At 34.6% G+C, this 27,910-nt stretch overlaps 5 protein-coding genes and 1 pseudogene across 8 annotated transcripts in view; 3 read left to right on the top strand and 3 right to left on the bottom strand.

Moving 5' to 3' along the window:
- Positions 1–8,157, bottom strand: part of LOC105961405 (superoxide dismutase [Cu-Zn]) — an 87,331-nt gene extending 79,174 nt beyond the window's left edge. Inside the window, exon 1 of the mRNA XM_012985634.2 lies at positions 8,139–8,157. The gene's annotated coding sequence lies outside the window, so the exon portion shown is untranslated. The remainder of the gene's footprint in view (positions 1–8,138) is intronic.
- Positions 705–1,356, bottom strand: LOC105962476 (monothiol glutaredoxin-S10). The gene has a single exon (XM_012986786.2). The coding sequence runs from the start codon at positions 1,232–1,234 to the stop codon at positions 926–928; it is 309 nt and encodes a 102-aa protein (XP_012842240.1). The 5' UTR covers positions 1,235–1,356; the 3' UTR covers positions 705–925.
- LOC105962466 (F-box/kelch-repeat protein At3g06240) lies at positions 4,192–5,501 on the top strand. Its single transcript, XM_088814235.1, has 2 exons — positions 4,192–4,390; positions 4,473–5,501. Exons 1-2 carry the CDS (start codon positions 4,314–4,316, stop codon positions 5,386–5,388), a joined length of 993 nt encoding a protein of 330 aa, XP_088670361.1. The 5' UTR covers positions 4,192–4,313; the 3' UTR covers positions 5,389–5,501.
- LOC148764863 (monothiol glutaredoxin-S2 pseudogene) lies at positions 6,209–6,475 on the top strand (annotated as a pseudogene).
- Positions 7,149–11,333, bottom strand: LOC105961294 (zinc finger CCCH domain-containing protein 34). The gene is made up of 7 exons (XM_012985533.2): positions 10,889–11,333; positions 10,643–10,788; positions 10,076–10,141; positions 9,097–9,216; positions 8,638–8,937; positions 8,258–8,554; positions 7,149–8,047 (listed from the first exon to the last, which is right to left on the bottom strand). The coding sequence occupies exons 1-7, from the start codon at positions 10,980–10,982 to the stop codon at positions 7,733–7,735; spliced, it is 1,338 nt and encodes a 445-aa protein (XP_012840987.1). The 5' UTR covers positions 10,983–11,333; the 3' UTR covers positions 7,149–7,732.
- A 4,824-nt stretch (positions 11,334–16,157) lies between these two features.
- On the top strand, positions 16,158–26,718 carry LOC105961277 (protein ALWAYS EARLY 3). 4 transcript variants are annotated; one of them, XM_088813976.1, is made up of 21 exons: positions 16,158–16,359; positions 17,334–17,436; positions 18,114–18,212; positions 18,457–18,519; positions 19,218–19,295; positions 19,845–20,031; positions 20,424–20,689; positions 20,761–21,112; positions 21,483–21,557; positions 22,026–22,306; positions 22,395–22,451; positions 22,782–23,099; positions 23,181–23,359; positions 23,468–23,750; positions 24,057–24,281; positions 24,560–24,721; positions 25,000–25,143; positions 25,237–25,452; positions 25,789–25,896; positions 25,979–26,074; positions 26,265–26,718. In XM_088813976.1, exons 2-21 carry the CDS (start codon positions 17,338–17,340, stop codon positions 26,427–26,429), a joined length of 3,453 nt encoding a protein of 1,150 aa, XP_088670102.1. In that variant the 5' UTR covers positions 16,158–16,359; positions 17,334–17,337; the 3' UTR covers positions 26,430–26,718. The 4 variants fall into 4 exon arrangements, with proteins under 4 accessions (XP_088670102.1, XP_012840970.2, XP_088670103.1 ...); XM_012985516.2 differs by having other exon boundaries at positions 16,160–16,368; XM_088813977.1 differs by having other exon boundaries at positions 16,176–16,359; positions 25,789–25,854.
- The last annotated feature ends 1,192 nt before the right edge of the window (positions 26,719–27,910 follow it).

Below are 27,910 nucleotides of genomic sequence, written 5' to 3'. Positions count from 1 at the left end.
CTCACCTCCATAATATAATCTTGAAAAGAAAGTTTATAATATACATTGAGTTCATATACACAATATTATTAATTACATCATGATATATATTGAAATATTGATTAACATTATATTGTTGCAATGTAACATGTTGGCTAATGGTCGTCCAGACATGGAGGCTTGTGAGCTAGGCTGAGCTGGCCACTTATATCTGGAGGAGAGAAGCTACAAAGGGGCAACGGTTTTGCAGCTGAGATTCTGTTATTGGAGGAAGACAGCTGGCAGCAGGAGAGAGAGAGAGAGAGAGAGAGAGAGAGAGAGAGAGAGAGATAGATGTGCAGTTCGAGAAGTTGAGAGAAAACACTACGCGAGAATTGAGAGATCATCTTAATTCAATTCTGAGTTCTTAGCACGGTTAGGGTTTTCTGATTTTCATCGATCGTATTATAATCGAAGTCTCTGTGATCTCCATTGTTCTTTGATCAATAAAACTTGTTATGGGTTTCTTGGTGGATATATATATGTAGGTTCAAACTGAACCGAACAACGTTAATTCTTGAGTCCATTATATTGTTTAATTTATGTCAAGATCAATTGCGCGCGATACGCGTGCAGTATAAATGATAAGCTGATGCAATGTAACACTACCTACGCACAAATTGTCACATACACTAAATGCTACGTACATTGAAAAATAAACGAAAGAAAATACTGCGCATGAAGTATTTAGTGAAACTGTAATATATTCCATTATGCTCAAAAAAGATAAGTGAGCTCAGTTAGGATCTATCTTGTAGCTCATCAAAAGCTGATTCTTACATATTACATACCCCAAAAGAAAAAGAAGAGAGAGAGAGAGATCTAGAGAGAGAAAAAGAAAAGGACATGACTCAAATGCTTGATAAAAAAAGCATCTGATAGTACTATATATATATTTATCGATCGATCAGAGCCAGAGAGCTCCGGCAGCTTTGAGCTTCTTCTTGAGGGAACCGTCGAGGTGGAGGGTTAAAACGTCATTTGCGGAGCCGATGAATTTGCCACCGACAAAAACAGCTGGCACGGTTGGGGTGCAGCCTAACCTAATAAGGGCTCTTTCCATTTCCTTGCCGTTTATCTGCTCGTCCAGCTCGTACACCATTGGGCTCACTCCTTGCTCGTAAAACAGCCTCTTTATTGCATGGCACATGCAGCACGTGCTCTTGCTGAATATCACTACCGCCTTTTGTGCCGCCAGTTTTACCACACACTCCATTCTGGAGATCTAGAGAGAGAGAGAGAGTCTTGAAATTGAGAAGTTTGAGGAGAGTTGATTATTTTGCTGAATGGTGATGATGGTTGTTCTGATTTGCTGGTATTTATATATGCTTGAAAGTGAAGAATATATATATGGATGCACATACATGAATATATATATAGGTGAATATTTTTAATATTTGCAGTTGGAGGGAAAGGGTCAACTTGAGATCTCAAGAATAAATGCTTTAGATGCCTAATAATAATAATAATTGATCATATTTAACAAATTAATAATTAGTGTACAAGAACTAAGAATCCCTGAGATATATTCTCATTGATTCATGCTAATCTGTTGTCTGATATATATATATATATATATATATATATATATATATATATATATATATATATATATATATATATTGAAAGGAACCCTAGCTAGAGATATATATATGCAAAAAAGTATACTATTGTAAGGATATGGTCTGATATATAGCCCTAATTAGAATGCATGACTTGCTATTAAAAGATATATATATATATATATTAATTAGTATATATTTATTGATGTAGAACATGCCAATAGAAATTAGTGAAAGTCGAACTTTGGAGCTTCGACTTGGATTAATTGGCCGGTAGATCTGTAAGTAAACGAAATCGTCTCCTGCAGTTATAGTTAATTAAGAGTCGAACTGTGGTCGTGTCTAATGAAAAATCTTCTGTTCTTGAAATAAATAAAAAATTGCAAATAATAAATATTCCATAAATCTTAATTAATGCATGATAAGATGATGCCAACAGTAGGCAATAATAATGGCCGAAAGTAAAGTATTAATTTGGATCTTGATACTGATTTCATCTGATGATCATAAGATAAATTAAATAAATATCATCAAATATTCCCCCACCAATTAAACAAGATTATTAATATTTAATTAATTAATTAATTAATTAATTATAGTACATATAAGGAAAGTGTTTAATTTGATTCAAATTAAAGCATGTAAAACTTTCACTGCATGAGATGCTGAGAACCGTGTCATGAGTCATCGTCCTTTTTGTTTCCCGTTTTAATTAATTACTAAAGGTCAAATTCCCTAATTAATTTATATATTATTATTATTGAATATATAATCTATTATATATATAGTATATAGTATAGGATGACATGATCGATGAAATGGAATATATAAAATGGGAATATATGTATGTGGTGATGATAAGTAGGAATGCATGCAGAATCGGCCTTTCAGATATTTTAGGGCCAAATAACCAATTACGCACACTCTCTCTTATGTGTGTGTGTGTGTGTTTGTGTGAGAGAGAGAGAGAGAGAGAGAGAGAGAGAGAGAGAGAGAGAGAGAGAGAGAGAGAGAGAGAGAGAGAGAGAGAGAGAGAGAGAGAGAGAGAGAGAGAGAGAGAGAGAGAGAGAGAGAGAGAGAGAGAGAGAGAGAGTATGGGAAATGAAAAGGCAAAGGCCAAAGAGAAGATAACCTTAGTGCGTGCTCGGTCGGTGATTTCATCGATCGATCTTTGCATACGTATGCAATTTCTTTTTGTGTTTTAAGATACTATTTTTAAATATGTCGAATTAGTGAGTCTCTCTCTGTATACATATATATATTAATATTTAATTAATAAATATATATATGCAAGAGTTATTCATCTGTTTTGAATTTTGATAATTCTTTTCAAAAACATATAATTCTAGTTATAATGCCTCATTGGTATTCACCGGGAAACCAGTGTAGAGCCAAGGGGGTTATGACCCCCTTATATTCTAATTTTTCGTGTATCAAATTTTTATTATTTAGTGCACCTAAAATTCAAATTCAATTTTTTTTATTATATATATAAATATATATTCTCCGAGAAGGAAATTGGAAATATCATGCGTACATGGTATTGTCAATTGTGTGTAATTAATGAACTATAGTAGTACGTGTCTGTGTGTATATGATCAATTTCATTGGAAAAATTCGATCCTTATCAATGGGAGAAAAAAGAAATAAAGACAGAAAATAAAAGATCCGATTTGGATAAATCCAACTCAGCAAATTCTTCCTGGAAAGATACATCACAAATATCATATGGACCACTTCAAATTAAACATTTTACTCTAAATATTAATTCCATTTATCATAATTATTAACCTAATTTACTAATTAAACCTCAATAAAATTGAGAGAAAAAAAAAAAACCATTACATATCACAATTCCACCCCCACCCCCACCCCCGCCTATATAAATGTGTCCAAGCAACTCCAATTTTTTTTCTAACACAAATTTCAAATAAACAAAGAAAAAGGTATATATATGGAGAGAATAAGCGAAATGGTTAGCGATAATCCGGTGGTTATCTTTAGCAAGAGCTCGTGCTGCGTGAGCCACTCGATTAAGTCCCTCTTATACCGGGCTCGGAGCCAATCCAATGGTGTATGACTTAGACCAGATCACGGGCGGCCATGAAATCGAGCAGGCGCTCGGCCAATAGCCCCACTGTGCCGGCGGTGTTCATTGGCAGTAATTTCGCCGGAGGCGCAAAGGAGATCGTAGCCCTTCACGTTAATGCCTCCCTAATTTAATTTCCAAGCTAGATTTCGTCTTAATTAACCCTTCACAATAATAATAATAATAATAATAATAATAATAATAATAATAATAATAATAATAATAATAAATATATATATATATATATATATATATATATATATATATATATATATATATATATATATATATATATATATATATATATATATATATATATATATATATTGGACAAGGAAAGAGATACTTCTATGATGATTTACCACCCTAATATATAGAGTCCGGATCTAATACTAATACTAGGTTATTATTATGACTCTCTCACATAAATACACACATAAGAAAACACTGTTATATAACTATCTAGGTTAAACTTGCAGGAGAAAGAAAGAAAGAAAGAAAGAAGAATATATAATAATAATGGGCGAAAAACGAAGAATAATCATGGGGCATAATCAAGAAATAATAATGGAGGAAATATTGGAGGAAATATTATATAATCTTCCAATAAAATCCCTATTGAGATTCAAGTGTGTTTCGAAATCATGGCACTCTATAATCTCCGGCGAAGCATTCATCAAAGAGCATCTCAAAAGATCGATTGCCAAAGACGAGACGGCAGGTTTGACCGGGTTGACTCACCACAAACTCCTCTTCACCTATAGATATAAATATAGTGATCAAACTCATGACTGGTTGTCTAGTTGTCTAGGGTCATGCTCTCTTAATTGTAACCAATTATTACCCGCCGCCATCGAACCTACTTTATACGACCGGCCAGACCCATACGTGGGTGGCGTAACGATATCGGGTTCGTGTAACGGACTAATACTCATTCGATTCGGTAGGATATCAAGATTAATTTTATGGAATCCTTCGACCACAAAATATAGGGTCATTCCGTATCCCTCTTTCGAACAATTACCATTCAGCAACTACTATAGATCATCATTTGGTTTATGGTACAACGACGAGTCGGGAGAATACAAGGTTGTCTGCATTAGAGACGACGGCTGGTGTTATCAGACCAAGGTGTACGGTTCGAAGACGGATTCTTGGACGACAATCGAGAGTTTCGGGAGGCGTCTTCAAGAGGGTTCGTACTGCGGGAAGTTTGTCAACGGAAGGCTGCATTGGCTGGCTCAGCTAGATTATTCTTCAACCAGACGTTGTCGTTGTGATATTATCTCACTAGATTTAGCAGCGGATGATGAGAAATATAAATACGAGACTTTGTCGACAAATTGCATCGACTATTCTCGTGGAGCGGTTTTTTTGAGGGATCTTGGAGGGTATCTTGGTTTGATGCATTTAACGGATGATGCGGATGTGAATGTATGGGTAATGAAGGAGTATGGTGTTAGAGAATCTTGGACTAGGGTTTGGACATTATCGGACTTTGTTGTTGACATTGTCGAGCGTGGTCTTGGCGGCGGAACAAAGCCGTTGTGCTGGAGGAAGAACGGAGATATTCTAGTGGTTTTTGGGAAGTATTTATTTGTTTGTAATGGAAAAAATCTATTGCGTAAGTCTCGAGTTGGTAAGCTTGATGATAGGGTTTTCTCCATTGTCTACGTCGAAAGCTTACTTTCACCATCGATGATTGGTCATCAACAATAGAAATAATTTCTTTTTTTTTTAGGTTTCGGGTATTTTCCTATATATATAATAATTTTGCGTATCGGGATGCTTTAATTTTTTTATTTTTTTTAATACACATTTTGCAGAATGAATAATATGTTTTCTTTCTAGATCATGTGAATTTTAGTTTAATTGTGATTTTTTTGGGTTGAAACTTGAAAGTGAATATGTATGGGAAACAGATTAATTAATGGTGAATGGTGATATGCCAAAACCTAATTATACAGTTAAACCTCTATAAATTAATCCAGTAGTAAATTATTAAATTATCGAGTTAATAATTTCACATGATTAAATTATTCACACGTTCTTATCGAGTTGATCGAGAGAAACTATTATTTAATCGAGATTATTAATTTATCGAGGTTCTATTGTATATTAATTATCAATTATGTGTAATGAACTATACAAGTACGTGTCTGTGTGCATATGATCAATTTCACTGGAAAATTTGATCCTTATTAATGGGAGAAAAAAGAAATAAAGACAGAAAATAAAAGATCCGATTTGGATAGATCCAACTCAGCAGATTCTTCCTGGAAAGATACATCACAAATATCATATCACATGGACCACTTCAAATTAAACATTTTACTCTAAATTTTAATTCCATTTATCATAATTATTAACCTAATTTACTAATTAAACCTCAATAAAATTGAGGAAATAAAACCCATTATATATCACAATATTTCCACGCCCGCCTATATAAATGTGTCCAAGCAACTCCAATTTTTTTTCTAATAACACAAATTTCATAAACAAAGAAAAAGGTATATATATGGAGAGAATAAGCGAAATGGTTAGCGATAATCCGGTGGTTATCTTTAGCAAGAGCTCGTGCTGGATGAGCCACTCGATTAAGTCCCTCTTATACGGGCTCGGAGCCAATCTGACGGTGTATGACTTAGACCTGATCACGGGCGGCTATGAAATCGAGCAGGCGCTCCGCCCGCTCGGCCATAGCCCCACCGTGCCGGCGGTGTTCATTGGCGGTGATTTCGCCGGAGGAGCAAAAGAGATCGTAACCCTTCACGTTAATGGATCCCTAATTTCCAAGCTATGATAGAATATAATGCAATTTTGTTGCATGTATATATACATATACATATACATATATATAGATATAGGGAGGGACTACATATGTATGTGCTTGGAATTTTTCTAGCGCTATTACTACACATGTGCTAAATAATGTAATGGTCTCTCTTTCAATAATGAATTTGGGAATATTGACAATGACAACTACTTCCATAATATAATTATGTCATATTGTAATTTCAACACAATAGTTCCTTCCATGTGCATTAATGAACTATGCGTAATGCGATTTTCTAAAACGGAAGCGAATATAGTTCTCTATTTCTATGGCAGTGTTTTGTTACGGACCGCTAGATTCGGTCCGATCCTTTGTCGGTTTTTCTGTATTAGAGAGGTTTGGCTCAACTAAACAAGTCCCGATTAGCAGTGTAATTAGATTTAGTATAGATAAGTTATTGGAAACAAAAAATTGAGTATTTGCACGCTTCAACCCGTTGTACTCAAAACTGTATCTATGTATACCCACTTCGACTCGTCGAATTGCTTTAATAAACATTTTTACCATTAAAAGAAGATTAAAAATGAAAATTTGTGACATTATGAAATAATTAATTTTTATTTGATATTTGCATATATATATATATATATATCACAAGCACATCTCGTCAAGAAATGACCAATGACCAACAACACTTGAATAAATAAAAGGAGCCTTCCTTCCATGTATTTATGAGCATTGACAACATAATTAAACATATCTTACAACAAAAAAGCAGAAACAATTTTTCCCGTAACGTTCCGATGCTTTTCCACAAAACAAAGCCCCGATACGAACAAAAAAAAAAGGAATAAGGCCATCATATTCATTTCCTAGTCGAATGAAGGGAATAAAACAGAGGTGTGAATAAAGTTAAATCCAGGTGGAGAATGGTGGAACATTACTTTTTCTTGTTCCAAAAAAGACGGCATAAATAGAGACAACGAGCTTCAAAAAATTTCGGACTGGGTTCGTTCTTGTTATTCAAAGAGTAGCTGAGAGGAGGGCAAAATGGGGTTTTTTTGCAAGATCTTTCTTTCGGGGTATATAATATGTATAACTTATTCAAAAGGGGGGTTGTTTCATATAATGACAATATGAACAGGATAATCTGATTGGCTGAAGTTTTGCTCGTTTATAAGGCCTATCCTATGCATTATAGGATTTCTGCCCACAAAAAAACTGAATTTGGCTTTGAGAAAGTTGCTCAAACGCAGTTAGTTGTGGCAAAACTTCGATCATTTTTTATTTAGTGGCGCTTTTTGAGAAAGTCGAACCAACTGAAGCACTTGAACTGTTTGTAGATGATGACATCTGTGATGACAAGGAATCTTTGCTCAAACCCGAAAGAATATTCTCTGGCCTCAAGTCCGAGGAAGAAGATGACGGGGCCAAGGTTGTGTTTGTGGACCCCACTGGATAAGGAGCCACGGGCATATCGGTGAGAGAAGATGCAGATGGACTGTAACTGATCAGACTTCTTAATGGGTGATCGAATTTGCATGCAGCCCCGAATCTGCATAATCCGCTTTGTGCATAATGAGAGCAAAGAGGTGCACCCTGAGAGACAATACGATATATTTTAAGAAAGACATATTTTTCAACTATATTCACTAGTTTCATAAAATCGAAAAAAAAAAAAGTCATCAAGAAAATGCACAAATAAGCGTGATAGTCGGACCATCGTAGCAAGATGTTCACAATCTTCTTCAATATATAGATAATTTCAAATTATTATTTCCGAAAGTAAAGAGAATTGGGTGTGCTTACTGGCCGTAAAGGGAGACCAGAAGGACCAAGTATGAAATTTGTCTTCGATGCAGTCCACTCTGGCGGATGATGATATTTACACGTGGAACCAAACTTACAATCTCCAGTCCTCAAATAATACTGACACTCTGGTTGACCATGTCTTTCTGGTAATGCACTGCTGCTCGAGGGTCCACCATAAGAAGACGAAGAAGAAGTAATGGGGAGATACGGTTGACCTGCGTAGGCAGTCGATGAAGGAGATAACTGATTCATACCGTAAATCGGGCCAGCACCAAATGTGGGCTGAGTATTTGCCTGTAACAATGTACTCACATATTTCAGCACAAAACCAAGACATATATATCAAAGAAAACCGAGGATGAAAAAACGAGCTTTACCGGATAAGGAGTCCAGCCAGGAATAGGAACAACTCCTGGAGGAAATAGCATAGAGCCGTAACTTCCGGGAACATAAGAACCGGGGAGCATTGTAGGCCTAGTAACCGGCCAATTGCCTGTAATTAGTCCATATTGTTGAGAAGAGTGCACATTCGGATAAATAGCAGTTGTCGGCATAGCTGCTGGAACAGAAGGGGGCGGCGGCACTTGAATACCGGTGGGCTGTGGATGGTGAAATTTACAGGTCACACCAAACTTGCATTGCCCTGATTTTATGTAATATGAGCATTCTTTTTCTCCCTGCAACGAGGACACTATGAGACAGCTAAATCGTTCAAGAATACGATTTCTTTTCAATGTTTAAAAAGATTGATAATATGTTATTTTTGATATAGAATTAAAAAATATTATATAAGCTTTTTTAATGAGATAAAGAAAAAAAATATTATAGTGGCAGACCGGTCGCAGTGGATATCCATAAAAGTTGAGAGGGATTGGGGCTGGAGATCCAACTCCGTTCTTCGGGTGGTGGTACTTGCAGGAAGAACCGAATTTACACATTCCCGTTCGCATGTAGTACTACAAAATTCAGTTCAAAGAGCATGAAATGCATGGGGGGAAAACATGATTTGTATAACTAAATGATTGTGTAATTCTAAACTAAAAAGGAAAAACATAAAGCGATGACAAATAGAGTGGACGACCAATTTATGGTAACATTGAAAAGCATGCGACATGTAATATGTAGAGAAGATTACATTCATGAATGTCGTTGCAAACCCAAAACACTACCTTAACATACTAAGGAAAGAAGTAATAGAAAAGACAAATGGATGATCAACAAAATAGAAGTTGTTTATTTTAGAAAAAAGGCAACTTGTGGAGTTTTACAGCTCCAACATGCACAGGTTCTACATTCTGACCTCAACTACTCGAACAAGATTTCTCATTATTTCATCATACAGTTGACGAAACAATTCGGGTTTTAAATAGTAAGCTAGAAGATAACACGAGTTCAACTAGTGATCCTTAACACTGAATCCAACTGAAATATGAGGACAATGTCAGACAATAAGCAGCGAGGCACTGCAGATCGTTAAGAAATGCTCGATATTCAAAGAAAAACGGGAAATAGACAATTAATACAAACTTCCGCAATTTACCCCCATAGATAAAAGTCAGCTTCCTTAAATAGAAACTAATAAGACAAGTTAGTTAAATAGCAAGATGCCAAGATGTAAGAGATAGACTTCACCCAGATCAAGAGTTGGTTGAAAGATTCTTGCATTCAGCATAAACATCAATACTTTGTCATAATGGAAAACCGCATAAAGCATAAAGATAAATACAAGAAGACGACAAATTAATAGTCAGTTAGCACAATCTCGGAATATCATGTTTCCTTTTAATCAACCCCAAGTAACATCCAACTGTGTACCTGACAGACAGGTTGGCCGGTGCGTTCCGGGTACTCGTCTCCACTAGTACGTAAAGCTCCCATTGCCTGCGGTCAGGTAAAATAGCTCATATAACGATACATGTTTACCAAAGTGATGTAATCACCAAAAAATATTTAAAAAAAAACATCCAACTTCTATTTTGTCAAGATCAATACAAAAGTTATTACGAGAAAGACTCGATTTTTACTCCAAATTATCCCCCAATTCTATACGATGCATGCACACCGATTTGCAGGATCCAGAATGTATACTACTTTTTTTTAAACAACAAAGGATCGATTTTACCAACTACTTCCACATTCATAAATAAACCCCAATAATTTAGCTCAATCAATATCTGACCAATTAGTGACCCTCCAAAATGCAAATATTTCCTCCATCTATTCAATTTCCATTCAGAAAATCAACAAAATGAACCCCAAAAAAAAAAGACCCGATTTTTACCCAACTAGCACCAAATCCACATAAAACCCCCAAAAAAACTCCACTATTTAACCAATTATGCATCAAAAAATACAAAATTGAACAAATATGGGGGTTTTTACAGCACTGCGATCAGGTGGATGATTGAACCGGCACCGATCGCCATACCCACAGAATCCAGTTCTCAAGTAATAGATACAGTCAGGCTCATCGGGCCTCTCAGGGTATGATTCGGGCCCACCACCAAGGCCCAATTGCCACATATGCTCTGCATTCAGAAAATCAAACCACAAACCAATCAACATTGCGAAATTTTCAGCTGTCAGTAAATTAGACTCAAATTCATGTGAAATTCAAATGCAACTCGCCTTCCAGCCCGGTTTCCCCTCCCTCCGCAGCCCATCCCGCCGCCGGATCCACCGGCATCGCCTCCGATGCCTGGGTCCCACTGTACCTCTCCATACCCAGACACACTCTCTCTCCTCAGAAATATATAATACAGTATTGTGTATATATATATATATATATATATATATACGTCCTGTACAATAAATTGGTTGATATAAAATGAAATTCACAGAGATTAGTATCCAAGTGAAATTATATATCTATGTGTGTGTGTGTACGACTGTTTGTATATAATTATATATATATATATACACACCCAAAGAGATACAGTTGTGTGTGTGTGTGATTGTGTGAGAGGGAGGTTGTTTGATTGTGAGGGGTTTGGTGGTTTTAGAGAGAGAGAGGAGAGAGAAACAAATTTATTTTTTTATTTTAGTTTTATTTTCGATACTCGCAGCTTTTTATACGTTTCACACTCAATGTGTGTGTGAGATATTTGTGCACTTTTTACGCCTTTCCAATTTTTTTATTTTCTTTTTCAATTTTTTTTTATTTTATTTGACCTTTTTGCCTTTTTATTGCGTGTGCTTTCGTTTATTAATTAAACAAAAAAAATTATATTTTCTATTATTAATGTATGTTTTATTAGTTTATTACGCGCCAAATAAGCGCGCGTAACAGTAATCACCCACACCTGATGTGGTTATTTATTGCATAGCTAATGGGGTCGGTGTGTCAAAATGTACTATTTCGATTTTTGCCCCTTTACTTTTTTCGATTTTTATGACTATTTAAAAGTGTATTTATTGCAATTGTATTTAATTTAACTTTTTGAATAATCAATACTAAATATATTTATCTTTCCAATTGCATTTTAATCAATACAAAATTTATTAATTGTTGATCTACATATAATTTCACATATTTGCATGCTTAAAAATCAATGATTAAAATTATCTGGTGTATTTTATTGGGTGCAAATCTCAATAACTCGTTTTGATGGAGAGATTTGTGGCTGAGAATTTCGAATTCATTATACAACGTATTGAAATTATTTAGATAAGTTCGTTTTACAATGTATTTCAATTTTTAGTGATAAAATTATAGTTTCAAAATCAAAAATATTTTGAATTCATTCTTTGATATGATGATGCATATATATTCTTGGAGATTTGAATAATCTTTAAATTATTTTTTTATTGCAACATTTTCTCTTAATCTAAGGGTTCATATTACTATGTTACGTACCGATATTATAATTGTTATATCAGATAAAATTAATAGATCTCATTATATAATTATAATTTATAATTGTTGATTAATTATAATATATCATCACATCCTGAAAATTATAGAGACATTTTATAGTTCGTGAATTCACGCATTACCACAATTTTAGTATTTATTTGAAAAAATAAAATAAAAAATATAAAATTCAGATGTTGACAATAAGAAGTGTATAAATCTTCTTAATTACCAATAAAGGAGGAAACACGTCTCCGTCAATGCCCATAACTCTGAATTTTTACTATCCCCACTACATACTTTTGGCGCGTGATACACGTGTAATATTATTAATTTTATATTTCATTATTAAAATTCCTACTAATTTGTATTATGATTTAGGTGGTACTTGCAAATGCCTTTTGAAAGTGATTATGCGGTTTTTTTGTTCGTAATCTGTTTTTTGGTGTTTGCAAAATCAACTTTTGCTTTTGCTTCTCTTAAAATAATCTGCTTTAAGCTATTTTTTTAAAAGCACCCATAACCCTGCTTTTTCAATTTTAGTTCATTTTCCGAAATATTTGCAAACACCCCCAACTTTTAGAAATAAGCACTTAAAACTAACTTAAATCACAATCACTAACTTCTGCATTTAAATAATCATTTGCAAGCACCACCTTAATAAAGTTGAAGTAGGGTCTTTGTCTAGACTAAGATCTTATAATAATTAAAAATAATTTATAAAATCATTATTTAAATATTTTAAAAATCAATTACAATATAAGATAACAACTTATCACCTCTTAAAATACTTTTATCGAACCTAAAAATTTATCAATTGTTTATAATAAACTTAATTAAACATAACCCAAGCATTACTAGTTGTGCATGAACTTCACAACTTTGTTGTAAGTAGCCATACATTATTTATTAACATAAACATACATATGAAATTATTTAAATTCAATTTATCATTTAATTTCATTTATCAATAAGTATAAAGTAAAAAGAAAAATTACCGTCGTAATTATTGAAACGAGACCCTCAATCTATCTACAAGAATGAAAATTAATTCATGTGTGAAACATAAAAAAGGTAAATTCGTAACTATAATCAAATATTCATGTAGATTCGACTTTATTTAAATGTACTAATCGCGGTGCTGTTATTTTATAAAATTTGTCTAATAATAAACTCTTTGTTTTTCTTTCGAGAATATTAGTACTCTCTCTGTTCCACAATAACTGTATCTTCTTAAAAATATTTTTATTCCATATTATCTGTCACTTTAGATTTCCAATACTGCATTAAATGCATTTTTCCTATTTTAACCTTATTAGTGAAACTCGATTTATTAATTTTCTTTTATAAATTATTAAATATTAAAGGTTGTTTTAGTTATTTTTATATATTTTTTTCTAAAATCAAGATATATTTATTGAGTTTCTTAATCTTTGTAAAAAGTGAAAGGTGACAATTATTTAGAAACGGATGGAGTAATAATTAGGGAAGGTGTTTACAAACGCCTCAATGAGAGTGACATACTTAATTAAATTGATTGAAAAAGTTATGAATATAATGGAGGTTTTTTCAGTTGGATTCTGTTGTGTAATGACTAGTAGCATCACGAAATCTAACGGCTCAAATTCCGGGTCATCAAATCAACGGCTAAGATTTGATATGGGTCGGTCTCCCTATGACGACTGACCGTGAACAAAAAGTCAACAAATGCACGTGGTTCAAAAGTATTACTGTCTACCGACAAATGATAATAACATATTTTATTTTTACAAAATTAATTTATCAAGTATGAAATTACTAAATAATTTGAATTTTAGACATTTATGAAAAAAACTAAAAAGAACAAGAAATTTCACGTGCCCCACATAATATTCCCATACTATACTTGATGTTGTCGGTTTATATATTTAATTTGGAATTACAAATGCTTTTCGAATAATAATAAATGCTTTGGACTTTGTTTTTATTCAAGAAAACGAGGAATTGATATATATATATATATATATATATATATATATAAAATAAAAGTACATATATTTGAATGAAATTAAACAAAAGAAAGCTGCGAGCTTCATAGTTTATTAAACGAAAATATATTTTGAAGCTTGGTTTGTTACGTTAACAAACTTAGTTATAACAACCAGGAAGCGATTTTGAAATGAGTATCAAATAGCTTAATTTATTTTCTGTCGTATTGAAATATATCAGTAAAGTAATCGTTAATAAGATATGTAAAATGACAGTTTAGGGCTCTCAAGTGTCCGATCGCCTCATTTATTTTAAAGGTATATTCATATATACGAGTAATTCTAGTAATAAATACTTATGATATGTTACTCAAGGTATAATATAGATAGAAAAGTTGTTATATAAATAATAATAGTTTTCTCGTATTTTTATTTTAATGATTTTGTACAATTTTATACTATATATATTATACAAATTGATCAATTATAATTAATATTTGTATGCTTCATAAATTTCATATTTATTTAACAGCAAGCCTGTAAATTATATAAAAACATGTATTTAATTAAAAAATTTAAAGTTTTATTTAGATAATTAATTAAATAAAAAAGCGAAATAGTGATAATTTATTTATTTATTAGAGTTATATGATTTTGAAAGAATTAAAACCATAGGGTTGTTGCCTTCTTGGTCCAAATATGTGATAGAAGCCCACGAGATTTTGGGCCTTAAGTCCAAATTCATATCGTGAGACAATTGACTAGTCTAGGTGTCAAATTTACGCGTTTTTTTTGTAAATCTCACTTAAAAATGTTAATAAGAATTATTTTATTAATTATTAATTTATATAATTATCGATGTTGAATTATGTTGTAAGCATATTTGTCAACTTTCAATGATGCCAATTTATGAAACATAAATTTAAGTAGTTTAATAGGGCCTTTTTAGTATATACACTAGCATCATGTTTATCCGATGCACAATAAATACATATTTCGAATTAATGATTGAACAAAATATGATTATAATAAAATTCGTCTACAAGATAAATCGCTATCTCTTAGCACCACCACGACACCGATTCTTGTCATTTTTCCTAGCCCCCCATGCCGTGACTTCGGCTTTGAGTGCGATGAATGAGTGGAAATCATCACCGATGAACTTTTCAAAAGAGTGTTGCAACGACCTTTTATTCCTTAAATGGCGAGGGCACAGTTGCTAGTTGATACATTAGGCGCTTTCTACGGCGAGTAACAAAAAAGATTCCACTCTTTAGTGGCAAAGAAAGTTCTTTCCAGAGACGACTTTCATGCCTTCTACTATCTACATAGATATAATCTGTTTGGTCTTACTTTTCGTTTGAAATAGTATCTTGTAAGTCGGGTTCCTCTTAGCTCCTTGCTTTCCACCGTCATTGGGCTGGGCTTCCCGGATCCCCTTTCTTCGGTACCGACAAACTACTAGACGGTAATGAAAGATTTCCACTCAGTCAATATCCATTAGCTGAGGACTTTCTCAATGCGGTTGGTTTTCTTTCACACGAGGCTTTTTAACCGGAGAAAGGAATGTTGCACACACTTTCAGAATTTACGAAGAGAATCTTGCAGAGTGCGGAGTTTATGCGCGGTTGTGGGATGGGTCCTCCGACTCCCACTCTTTTTGAACAAAAAATCAAATTTAAAGCATCACAATTCCCCTAGGGTTTTCAGAGAAAAAACCAGCATGTGGCAAAATTTTAGGCAATGTATTATCTTTTTATATATATATATATATATATATATATATATATATATATATATATATATATATATATATGAATTTGAAAAGTCAAATAATTCAAAGTTAATGACATCTTAGTAAGTAATTTAAAGCATATAAATACATCAAATAATGAAATATAGATTTAATTTTCACCGGGGGTCAATGACCAGTAAATTCAAAACTAGATGGACTAGAAATGGAAATACCAATATCATTTGTGCTCCAATAAATAGTATTACTGAAACCCTAGGGACTACATATGCAATTAAATAACCCTTTGGAAAATTAAAATATGAACGCAAATACAAATACAAAGAGTTGATTTTCGCGGTCATTACCCCCAAAATAAAAAAAACAAAGTAAAGTTATTCTTCGTCCCACCCTCTCTCTCTCTCTCTCTCTCTCTCTCTCTCTCTAAACGCTCTCGCTTTCTCGCCAAACATCTTGCGATAATCATCCTCCATAGATTTCGTATCTGAAGAATTCTCGAATGCGTTGAATTAAAATTACTTGAAAGGTAAAAGAGGTAAACAACCCGTGCTCTTTTTGCCGTTATTTTGTTCGTAATGTGGGTTTTAACAATTTGAATTTGAGTTTTAGATGGTTGGGGTTTTAGTTTTTTTTTTTAAAATTATTTTTTATTTCTCCTTCTGTTGGTGATTCTCCTATTATATCTGATTAATGATGTCGTTTCTTACATTAAAAAAATTTGTTTGGGCTGCGAATTTATTGAATTGTTTTGGTATCTGGATTTGGTCAGTTACTTGTAATTTTTTTTTCATGCGCGAGTGATATTTCTGGAAACTTGTGAAGATCTTCGATACGAGTATTTGAATTATGCAAAGCGATTTATACTCAGGAGTATTTGGATTATGTGTGTCTGGAATCTGTGCATGTTGTCCTATCCGGTGTTCAATGTAAAATTGGACTTGTTATTTGGTTCAAATTTGAATTTTAAGTTATAATCTTGTCATTGATTTTTTTTTGTTTGAAGTTATTCTCAGGAACTGATTACTTTCTGGCCGATTCTATGTGTAGATTTTCCCTTTCTCGTGGTATAATAACTGCCTTTTCGGATTGTTTGGAATTGTACTGTTGATATTTTTTCTATTTACGTATCTCACACGGTTTAATTTCAACTCTAATTTTCAACCTAATCTTATGCGGTGGAAGTGGGTTTCCATATACGTGTTTGCTTTTCTTTTTTTCGTCTGTCTTTCGGTTTTTCTGTGGTTGTAATGGAGCAGTTCTGGATGTAAATTTATTTGGTGCCTTTATACTTGTGATTTGGGGACTGTTCGAATGGCATGTTGTCAAATTAATTTATGGAGAGAAACTAAAATGTGATACTTCATGATTATGATTACTGTGGTTCAACTAATAAGTATAAGGAATTTCAACATTTTCCATCTTTTCAATGGACCTTAACTTTTATTATTTGTTTATAATTTCCTGATCACTTTGCCACTTCTGTCTTTTTTTTTGGTTCAGGATAATGGGGCCGCCAAGAAAATCTAAAAGTGTTTATAGACGGTATACTGATGAAGTAAGTCCCTGCAAAGATGGTGATAGTGCTAAAAGAAGCAATAACCGGGTGAGATTTCTGGTGTAATTTTTCAGTTTGCTGTAGTAAATGAATTGTATAGACTAACTACTTGCTCAAGCAAAATGTGTCTTCAATGGTTATCTTTGTCTTGACGGTTCCATGGTTCTCTTTCTTTTGTGTGTGCATGTGTGTGTGTGTGTGTGTGTGTGTGTGGTTTCTGATGAAGCAATGACCTAAGAGAAACGTATATCTCAAAGTCTTCATCACTTATCAAAACCTCCTCAAATTGTTACTGAAATACGTTACATTATTTTCTTGCTGTATAAGATTTATTTTATCTTAGTTTATGTTTATGTTCCCGTTGTGGCCCATAAAACAGACTTGCCGATGATAGAATATTGTGCGTACGAATTATTGAACAATTTGCACATATACAGGCTGCTACTTTAGTTTCATTTGTTATGTATGCAACACTCACAAACAAAAAGAGCTATTCAGTCTAGTGAGCGAAATTTGTAAGACCATGAAATTATGAATTAAGGATATTTGTCTCTTGAGTTCTTTCTTCTTATAGTAAGCTGCCAGATACAGCCTCATGTCCCTGAGAATTATGTAATGCCATGTATGGTTGTTTTGTTCTTTTCTGTATAGTTAGCTCAAAGAACTGATGGTTGTGCATCTTTACAGCAACACACTTACCATGTTCTCTCTCTTAAAATTTTCAGAAAAGAAAGTCGTGTAACATGCTTGGGCCTCGATGGACCACAGAAGAGCTAACTCATTTTTATGATGCTTACCGGAAGTATGGTAAAAATTGGAAAAAGGTTGGTTGAACTTTATCTTAAAGCAGTTCACAAAGATTTACTTGCAAGAATGGTATGAATTTGTTAATTAAAAGTTGTTCCTTAAAAGTTAAAAATGATCTGATCTTTCTAAAGTTTCTCTGATCACCTATAATAATAAAATCACAAGCAGAGTTGATGCCATGGAATAATCAGGGTTTGCATACTGTATGAAATATTCAGTTTGATTGCAAACAGTTTGACTTTTGCTATGATCTGTTTACAGGTTGCAAATGCTGTGAGAACTCGATCTTTGGAAATGGTGGATGCCCTTTACAAAATGAATAAGGTAAATTTGATTTTTATATTTTCAACATTAATGATTAGACCACTTCTTTTTTATTTCGACAGATCAATCTTAGTTCATCAATTGAATCCCGTAGTTACTGCACGTAGCCATTTTATGACCTGATAGCACAACCCAACAATCTTATTCATCAATTATAAAAAAAAAAAAACAATTTTATTCATTATATCTCTTCAGAATTAATTGTGAAATAACAGCATAGTTGTCACTTCAGAGTTTGGACAACAGCAGCTCGTAGAACAGTAAAATAAAAAAAATAAAAAAATAAAGTACAATTAATAAAATTTTGGGAAGTCTGTTCGTATGCATAGTAGCAAGACAGAACTGGACAGTCTGTTACATGAATAGCTTTGTCATTCAGTTCTGGCTATATAGACCACCTAATTACTACTGGAATCTGCTTTATTACTGTGCCAAGAAATTATTGGACCCAACTGATAGACTGGTCTTTTATATTCTAACCAGGAAGAATCTGTAACTCTATATTTTCAGCGTGGCCTACATTTTTAACATCGGTACTAACCACTTTATCCATATAAGGGCTGACCACAGATGATACTAATCTGAGCTCTGGAATGTGAAAATTTTCACGTTAAATAAAATACCAAATTAGGCTCAGCATGGTCATGCTTAAACTATAACTGAAGTGTTTCTTAATTATTTTCATCTCTTTATTTCAGGCGTACTTAAATCTTCCACATGGAACCGCTTCTTTAGATGGGCTGATTGCTATGATGACTGATCAATACAGCAATATGGTGAGATTATTTTAATTCAGATAGCAAGTTGAACATCTACAAACAACAATTCTGCTGCCAAATTCATGTTGCGACTGCTGAAAAAGTTGCTTAATATATGAGTTTCTGTCAAAGATGTTGGTACATGCTGTTAGGATTTGTTTAAGTCGTCATTTTATGCTTAGATCTCCAGTACAGGTGCTTCTCTGACCATACCTTGGAACTAAAATGACATTTTGTTTGAAAAGACACTAGGAATTAAAATGACATTTTGTTTGAAAAGACCCTCTGGAGAATTGTGAAAGAATTTGGAGTCCCAATAACGCATAGCTTATCATTGACTTCCTATTCTCCATGCCATTATTCAAATTCTGCAACTATACAATAATTAGAATCAGTTGACTCTCGGTAGCATCTGCAGCTCATAAATTTTAGGCTTGTGTATATGGAAACTCACAGACCTTTCAGGTTAAGTTATGTATATGTCAGTTATCTTCTAAATTTGGTAAATAAAGTTGTTGCCTCTTATGATGCATGGGCGCACTAACTCAAGTATTCTTGGCTTGACAGGCTGGAAATGACAGTGACCAAGAAAACAATGAGGGAGAAGGATCGTCTAGAAAGCCTCAGAAGCGTGCTCGGGGCAAAGTTCAGCCTACAACCTCTAAAGCATCTAACGATCAATTTATTTCACATTCACAGACTGCCCCATCAAGTTATGGTTGTCTGTCACTGTTAAAGAAGAAACGCTCGGAAGGTATATCAAAACAATGCCATCGAGTTCTGGAATATGACTGGTCGTGCTTAAAATAACTTTGTTTGGCTCCGTGTGTCTTTCCTGAAAAGCTTTATCGTTTATATCTTAGTCCGCGAGCATGTTAGCTAAGTAATATACAAATACTTATAACTAGTTACAGTTTCCAGAATATTTACATGCCTTCTGTCGATTATGGATTTTTATTTTAAATAATAAAATGGCCTCATAAATTGGCCTACAACCAAACCCGAAAGGAATAGAACCCTTAACCTAACACTACCCTCCCCACCCTTCTCTGGATTATGGATTTAAGCATAAAATTCTCTGGATTCTTTTAGTTAACTGCACCAACAATAGATTGTTCTGGTGTTTATGTATTGACTTTTCTTCAGGAAGCCGACCTTGTACTGTTGGGAAAAGAACGCCAAGGTTCCCTGTTTCATTTTCATATGAAAATATTAATGGCGAAAAATATGTTTCTCCTACCAGACAAGGCTTGAAACTCAAGGCTAATGCTAATGATGATGAAGTAGCTCACCAAGTAGCCATAGCTCTGGCAGAGGCATCGCAAAGAGGTGATTCTCCCCAGGTTTATCAAACACCAATTAGAAGAGCTGAAAGTGTTACGCTGTCACCTTTTAGGCTTGGTAAAGGAAAGGTAATGGTTTGACCTGGTTTCCAGAAACAATATTTCTGTCACCCGACTTATAGATCTACTCCTTGTTACAGCATTCCCTAGCAGAAATGGCCAATACCAAGATCTTGACTGCTGATATGGATGAAGAAGATTTAGAAGGAAGCCCAGAGGCTGGTACTGGTGAATTGTGTAGGGTTAAGTCTTATAGGACGGAATCCATTAGTGTTGTTACAGTAAGAGAAAAGGCGAAAACACTAGAAGCGAAGAAGTTTGAAGTTGATAATAATAGTGAGAATTATTTGTATGACATCAAGGAAGAATGTAGTGGAACAGAAGAAGGTCAAAGGTTTGGTGCAACGAGAGGCAAGCTTTATGACGCCAAGATATGTAGGTCTTCTAGGCAGAGTCAGAGAAAGAAGAGCAAAAAGGTTTTCTTGGAAAAAGGTATGGAAATCTTTTCATTTCTTTCTTTCTTATGTATTTTAAGAAATTCTCTCTCTCTCTCTCTCTCTCTCTCTCTCTCTCTCTCTCTCTCTCTCTCTCTCTCTCTCTCTCTCTCTCTCTCTCTCTCTCTCTCTCTCTCTCTCTCTCTCTCTCTCTCTCTCTCCCTCCCCCCCCCCCCCCCCCCCCCCCCCCCCCCTGTAAGTTAAACACTGTGTTAAGCGTCGAGATATTGAATATCTCAAGGATACACATATAACCATATAGAAAATAGTCCTTTCCTCTTGAAGATTGATTTTATTTACGGGAATAGTGTTTTCAAAGCATATGCTGTTTTCTTTGCCATTGATGTACGTATACTTGATTTCTTTAGATGAAGCTCATGCCTTCGATGCACTGCAAACTCTGGCCGATTTGTCATTGATGATGCCAATGGAAAATGAAATTGGTAAGTAAACTATGTCCACTTCGTCACCTAAATAATTCATGAATGGCTGAGATTTGCTGCATGTATCTTAACTCACCTTTTGATAAATTTCCTCAGAATTTGTTAAAACTGTAGGACTATATTCATTATAGTCCCTCAGAAAATATTCATTGAGTATAATATTTTTCAAATTTCATTCACTTTCTTAATTAGGCAACTAAATTATTTATAAAGATGTGAAACTTCGTATAATATTCAATTGATTGCAGTCTAGGACATTTTGTTTAGCAATTCATAACTTTCTGTTTTTCTTCTAATTCTTCCCTTTTCGGGAAAAAGGTACATTTAGATATTTCCATCTGATCAAATTATTCAGTTTATAGCCTATATATGCATTGATTAATACAATTGTTTGATTTTCAGTCGTGAGCATTTGCATTCTGAATATACCTTTTTAGTCATATATTCATCTAGTTTCCCATTCATCAGATACGAAGCTTCAGTTCAAAGAAGAAGATGTCGATCATGTTGATGAGTCGGTGTCACCAGAAGCTCCACCCATGATCCTGCAAAAACAAAAACACAAACATTCAGGGGTAAAAATGAAAAGGTATCAGCCAATATCAAGTCTTGGAGCTGCTTCCACTAAGACATCGAATACTGGAAAGGCTTCAGTTTTTAATGTTACTTCTGCTCCTGAAGAAGATCAGGACCCTCATCAGTCTATTCTCAAAACAACACGAAAAAAGCAAAAGATACTGTTGTCAAAGGTGAAGTGACATAAAACTTCCCTTTCCATACCATCATTGTTGTGAATCAGATTTTTGGCTTGATAATTTACACGGATAATGTCTGCAGATTAAAAAAACTGAAGCTCACCCTGATATTCATCTTAGTAAGTCTCCTGGGATTGAGGTACACTACTTTATGCTCTATAAATTTCCTCTTTTGTCTGTTAACATTTTTAAGTATGAGCGTCTATATTCCTCTTTTCGACTGCGACTTATTAAGTGTACTATTTATAACTTTTAAAATTGAGAATTCTGGATTTAAGTGTTCTTTATGTAATGTTTGGTTTTCGTCAACGCTTCAATTTGTATCTGACTTATTTTATTGAAAACTTCTTTATTGAAATTTGTGGTCGTTACAAGGTATAACCTTTATTGGTTTTAGTAGGATAGTCATCTACCAAAAACTTTACTTCTCCCGTAGAGAGCTCTCTGAATGATGATTTCTTTCTTGTAGGCTGGAGACGGAGGGAACAACAACAAGTTAAGGGCAAAGAGTAAAAAATCTTTACAAAGTAGTACGCCAAATGTGATGAAAAGTTCAGAAAATTCTTCCAGTGCTGATCTACAAAAGGAAGCGAGTGAATCAGTCCAAGCAGCTATACAGGTTCCTGTGGTTAACCAGGAGAACTTGCCTACTAAAGTTAGGAGCAGGCGCAAGATGCAGCTCAAAAAGCCACAGGTTCTGAAAGATTTGAACTGTCCTGACAAAATCTCAAATGACCATAGCAGTCCACTAACTGCCATGCCCCATGACACATCATTTAGTTTAAAGGTTTAATATCTTCCGTTCCTTCAAGTCTGGATGTTAAGTTAGTCAGATATTAACGTTCATTGTCTGTATTCTGTCATACAGGAAAAACTGTCTAGTTGCTTGTCAAATCCTTGTCTAAGGAGATGGTGCACTTATGAGTGGTTCTACAGTGCCATAGATTATCCTTGGTTTGCAAAGAAGGAGTTCGATGAATATCTGTGTCATGTTGGATTGGGTAATGTCCCAAGATTAACTCGTGTAGAGTGGGGTGTCATAAGAAGGTAATATCATCATTTTAATAGTTAATATATTGTTATTGATCGTATTAACCTTGATGGACGGAAGCATGCTATCAATGCATCACCTTTTTACTCTAAATGTTAAAGCAGTTCTCTTGGTAAGCCACGGCGATTTTCAGAGCAGTTCCTGAAGGAAGAAAAGGAGAAGCTCAGCCAGTATCGAGATTCGGTTAGAAAACATTATACTGAGCTGCGGAAAGGTGTTCGGGAAGGACTTCCAACCGACCTCGCCAGGCCTTTATCAGTTGGACAGCGTGTCATTGCAATTCATCCAAAAACAAGGGAGATTCATGATGGTAGTGTGTTAACGGTTGATCATTCTAGGTGTCGGGTTCAATTTGACCGCCATGACCTAGGAGTTGAATTTGTGAAGGTAATTCCTTCCTCGTGGCTTGCAATCGTTGATCTCAATGTTTGTGGATATTTAGTCACTCTAAAGTCTCACTATCTACAATCGAGTTCATTTTTAGAACTCTATATGTTTGTTGCTAGTCTCTATGCTATATAAAAAAGTAAAATTTGTAGGAATAATTCGAAACAGCAGCCTTTTTTGATACTTATAATGCTTTACATTCTCTACGAATTGCTGATGTTTGCATCCGTTATACTACATGCATTCTTTTTCCTATTTGTTTTTGTTCCCCAGTTTGATTATGTAACTAACACTTTACCTTCTCAGGACATTGACTGCATGCCTTTGAATCCTGTTGAAAATATGCCTGCATTGCTTGGACGACAGACACGATCCATTGACAAGTTTCTTGAAAATTCCAATGAACTAAAAATAAATGGACGAGCACATGAAGCCATGAAGCTTTTTCCTGGTGAGATGGTAGATGACCCTGATGGTATTTCTCAGTTGTCTCCATCAGCTAACTCTGCAAGCTTGTTGAAGCAGACAAAGGCACGAATTCCTCCCTAGATTCTCATGCTTAATGTTGTGAAATATATATTTCCTCTTCTAGTTTCTACCGGGGTGGTGTTTAGTTTCAGAAACAGATACAAACCATTGGCAGTTGGTGACATTTTCATATTTTTCAGTTTTAGTGTTTGGATTTCCGAGAAACTGAAAATTGATTTCTGTTGGCTTGATTGCACTATCTAATCTTCTTGTTCACGCTGGCAGAACCTTATAAATTCTTTACCGAGCAGGAGTATCTCAAGTATTTTTCTGTACACCAGGTGGCTTCTGCAAATGCTCATGTATATATGAAGATTGGGTCTGCTGAAACTGCTAGTTACCCACCAACAACATTTTCTCAGTCTAGTGCGCTAGCTCAGATTCAGGCAAAGGAAGCAGATGTTCTAGCTCTTGCTGAGCTGACTCGTGCTCTTGATAAAAAGGTCATAAGCATGCACTTGCTAATCCATTGTTTATGTGGTTGTCCATTCAATTAACAGTTTGTTCACTTTATTGTTTGATTGTTCATGCTTAGACTTATGAATGTCCAGGCACCAACTTTTTGCTACTTTATGATCAAATTCTGCCGGGTTCTTTCCTTAGGCTTTAATTTTAGTTTGAAAATTATGATCTTCTTAATCAGGCCATTGATAGTGCATGTTGCTCCAGTAGAGATTTTAGCTTTGTATTTAATCTCATCGCTTCGTGTTTCTATGTGCAGGAAGCCGTTATTCGAGAGTTGAGGCATATGAATGATGACGTGTTGGAAAATCAGAAGGATGATCACAGCTCTTTGAAGGACTCTGAACCATTTGAAAAGCAATATGCTGCAGTTCTTGTACAATTGAAAGAAACCAATGAACAGGTCTGGTATCAATACAGGTTTTGCAATCTTCATACGTTCTATTTTGGATTTGATTTTTCAATTTCTAATATTACGGCTCAACCCCCGGTGCAGGTTTCTTCTGCTTTATGTTGCTTGAGACAAAGGAACACATATCAAAGGAATGTTCCACTTGCATGGCCTAGGTCAGGCATCAAATTTGCTGTTCCTGGTGAAGAATTTTCTTTTGATGGTTTTGCGCTTCGAACTTATGAGTCAGGATCACATGCAAATGAAACCATTGATAGTTCGAGAACAAAATCCCGGCAAATGGTAGATGCAGCCATTCAGGTACACAAATTATTTTTGGCCCAGAAGCTGTTCAGTGGACCTCATCTAGTGTAAATTTCATCAAATTGGCATGAGTTGAAATACGTAGCTTAGCATCCTTAAATGCAGTACTACTGTCAACATCAGTTAATAACAGTACCGTAGTTTACATCAGCAAGAGTGCTAAGTAGATGACAGTAACCTTGTCTGCCCTTAATTTTTACGAGTTTTATAAATTTTATACAGAAATGTATTACAAAGATGCAGATTAATAACAGGGGTCTACTTTCGAAGTTTTGCAATAATAACCACTTTCCCATTGAATTGAGTTGCAAGAATTTTCCTCATATTTTTCAGGCAATGTCATCACTCAAGTGTAGGGAGGACAACACTCTACAGAAAATTGACGAAGCTGTAGATTACGTAAATGACCGGCTTCCCTCTGATGATTCAAGCATCTCTGCTGTAAAAATCTTGCTCCTTATCTATATATCTCATAGTTCTCCAATTTTTAATATGATCTCCTATTTTTCTAAATGTGTTGCAGGCACATAATCCTAAATCCACGAGCGCTTTAGAACTTGAAGCACAAATTCCTTCAGAGCTAATCTCTAGATGTGTTGCCACTTTGCTTATGATTCAGGTGGATGATAAGAAATCCTACAACCAGCCCCGCCCCTCCATCACCACACACAACACACACACACACACACACACACACACACACACACACACACACACACACACACACACACACACACACACACACACACACACACACTATTTTACTTCATTTGACAACTGATAGTTAACTATTGGTGTATAATTTGCAGAAATGTACAGAACGGCAGTTCCCTCCATCTGACGTGGCACGAATACTAGATTCTGCCGTCACAAGCTTAAAGCCCTGCAGTTCACAAAACCTTCCTGTATATACTGAAATACAGAAGTGCATGGGTATCATTAGGAACCAAATAATGGCACTAATACCTACATAGAATCTGACCCTCTACATTGACTTGTAGATCTCCCTGGTAAATAATTTAGCTTCTCGTTTTTTTTAATCTTTCTTTCTAAAATTCTGTTACATAAGTAAAAATAGGAGAGGGGGTAGAATTTGAAGGCTTGACTTAGGCTGTATTAGCCAAGGCCAAGGACTAAATCTCCTAGGGAGGAGTGGTAATTTAACTCGTCTTTATTCAGTTGGTGTTGATCGTTTTTCCTCGGCATTTACATGTCAAACAGATTATTTCTTTTCGAACTTCTTTATGTCACTTTGTTTATATATATCCTGTCTAGCATGAGCTGCTCTACTAGTTTCTGTTTCAGTAAAGAAATTTGTCATGTGGTTTTTTTTTTTTTTGGTTCGTTTGTTGTAATAACACCCTACGGGGGTGGGGTTTTTAGGCATTTCATAAAAATAAAATGTGTGATGCGGTGTTAATTGTCATACGATGTTGGAATGGATTCGGATTGAGACGTTGTACGCACCTTAAAGGCGGTTGCAAGTTGTAACATATTTGTTTGAATCTATTTCCTCGGCAAACAAAAAGAGGAAATCGTAGGTTCTTATGTAAATGAATTTTAAATTTATCTTAGATAGTTCAAAAATATTTATGGCTTTGGAATTGAATGTTGATTAGACTCGTTCGAAATTCAAATAAATTAAAATCACAGTCTAAAAGTTCGTCGAACAAATTTTCAAGCCGTGCAAGTTTTTATCTTGAAAAGATCATATTGTGTACAGCTAAAAATGATGTAAAATACACTAAATTTGGTTCCTTAATTCAAGCATGCGTTTTAGTGCGTGTTTTAGGTGCACTGCGTGTTAGTGCGTGTTTTAGGTGCACTGCGTATTAGTGCGTGTTTTTGGTGTACTGCGTGTTTTTGGTGTACTGTGTGTAGTGCGTGTTTTCGGTGTACTGTATGCACTGCGTGTTTTTGGTGTACTGCATGTTTTCGGTGTACTGTGTTTTTCTTGAAGCGCATTTTTCAGTGCGTGTTTTTGGTGTACTGTGTATTAGTGTATGTTTTTGGTGTACTGTGTTTTATTTAAATACATTTTTTCAGTGCTTATTTTTTGTGTACTGTTCATGTTTTTGGTTTACTGTATGTTTCAGAGCATTTTTTGTCGGTGTTGCCTATGATTTCAATGCATTTTTTTCGTGCAGTGTGTTTTACAGTGTACGTTTTTCGGTGTAGTGTGTTTTTTTGTCGTAGAAGTTTGTGGACGGAGACTTTTATTAAAAACTCAAAAGGCAAACACAGTTTGGGCCTAAATTCCAACATACATGGACAAAAAAATAAAGCACACACTACATATATACGTGTAAAAATACCAAACACCCTATTCTACTTTCTCCCACTTTCCAATATTCCCTTACAATATACCAAGAATTATAAATAATTAAAAAAAAATAGAACCATTCAACAACAATTCCCAATTTACTTTTTTTTTTTTTCCATCCCACTTCCATAA

This window comes from Erythranthe guttata, chromosome 14, assembly GCF_056151865.1.
Source record: "Erythranthe guttata isolate IM_541 chromosome 14, IM_541, whole genome shotgun sequence".
Classification (NCBI taxonomy): domain Eukaryota; kingdom Viridiplantae; phylum Streptophyta; class Magnoliopsida; order Lamiales; family Phrymaceae; genus Erythranthe; species Erythranthe guttata.
This window is presented reverse-complemented; position numbering and strand designations above follow the sequence as displayed.

Coding starts and splice junctions, on each gene's coding strand:
- LOC105962476 (XM_012986786.2), bottom strand. CDS start 1,234: ATGGAGTGTGTGGTAAAACTGGCGGCACAAAAGGCGGTAGTGATATTC.
- LOC105962466 (XM_088814235.1), top strand. CDS start 4,314: ATGGCACTCTATAATCTCCGGCGAAGCATTCATCAAAGAGCATCTCAA. Junction 4,391..4,472: donor TGCCAAAGACGAGACGGCAG/GTTTGACCGGGT, acceptor CTGGTTGTCTAG/TTGTCTAGGGTCATGCTCTC.
- LOC105961294 (XM_012985533.2), bottom strand. CDS start 10,982: ATGGAGAGGTACAGTGGGACCCAGGCATCGGAGGCGATGCCGGTGGAT. Junction 10,142..10,642: donor ATCCACCTGATCGCAGTGCT/GTAAAAACCCCC, acceptor ACCTGACCGCAG/GCAATGGGAGCTTTACGTAC. Junction 8,938..9,096: donor ATGGATATCCACTGCGACCG/GTCTGCCACTAT, acceptor TCCTCGTTGCAG/GGAGAAAAAGAATGCTCATA.
- LOC105961277 (XM_088813976.1), top strand. CDS start 17,338: ATGGGGCCGCCAAGAAAATCTAAAAGTGTTTATAGACGGTATACTGAT. Junction 21,558..22,025: donor GCCAATGGAAAATGAAATTG/GTAAGTAAACTA, acceptor CCCATTCATCAG/ATACGAAGCTTCAGTTCAAA. Junction 24,282..24,559: donor GCTTGTTGAAGCAGACAAAG/GCACGAATTCCT, acceptor TCTGTACACCAG/GTGGCTTCTGCAAATGCTCA.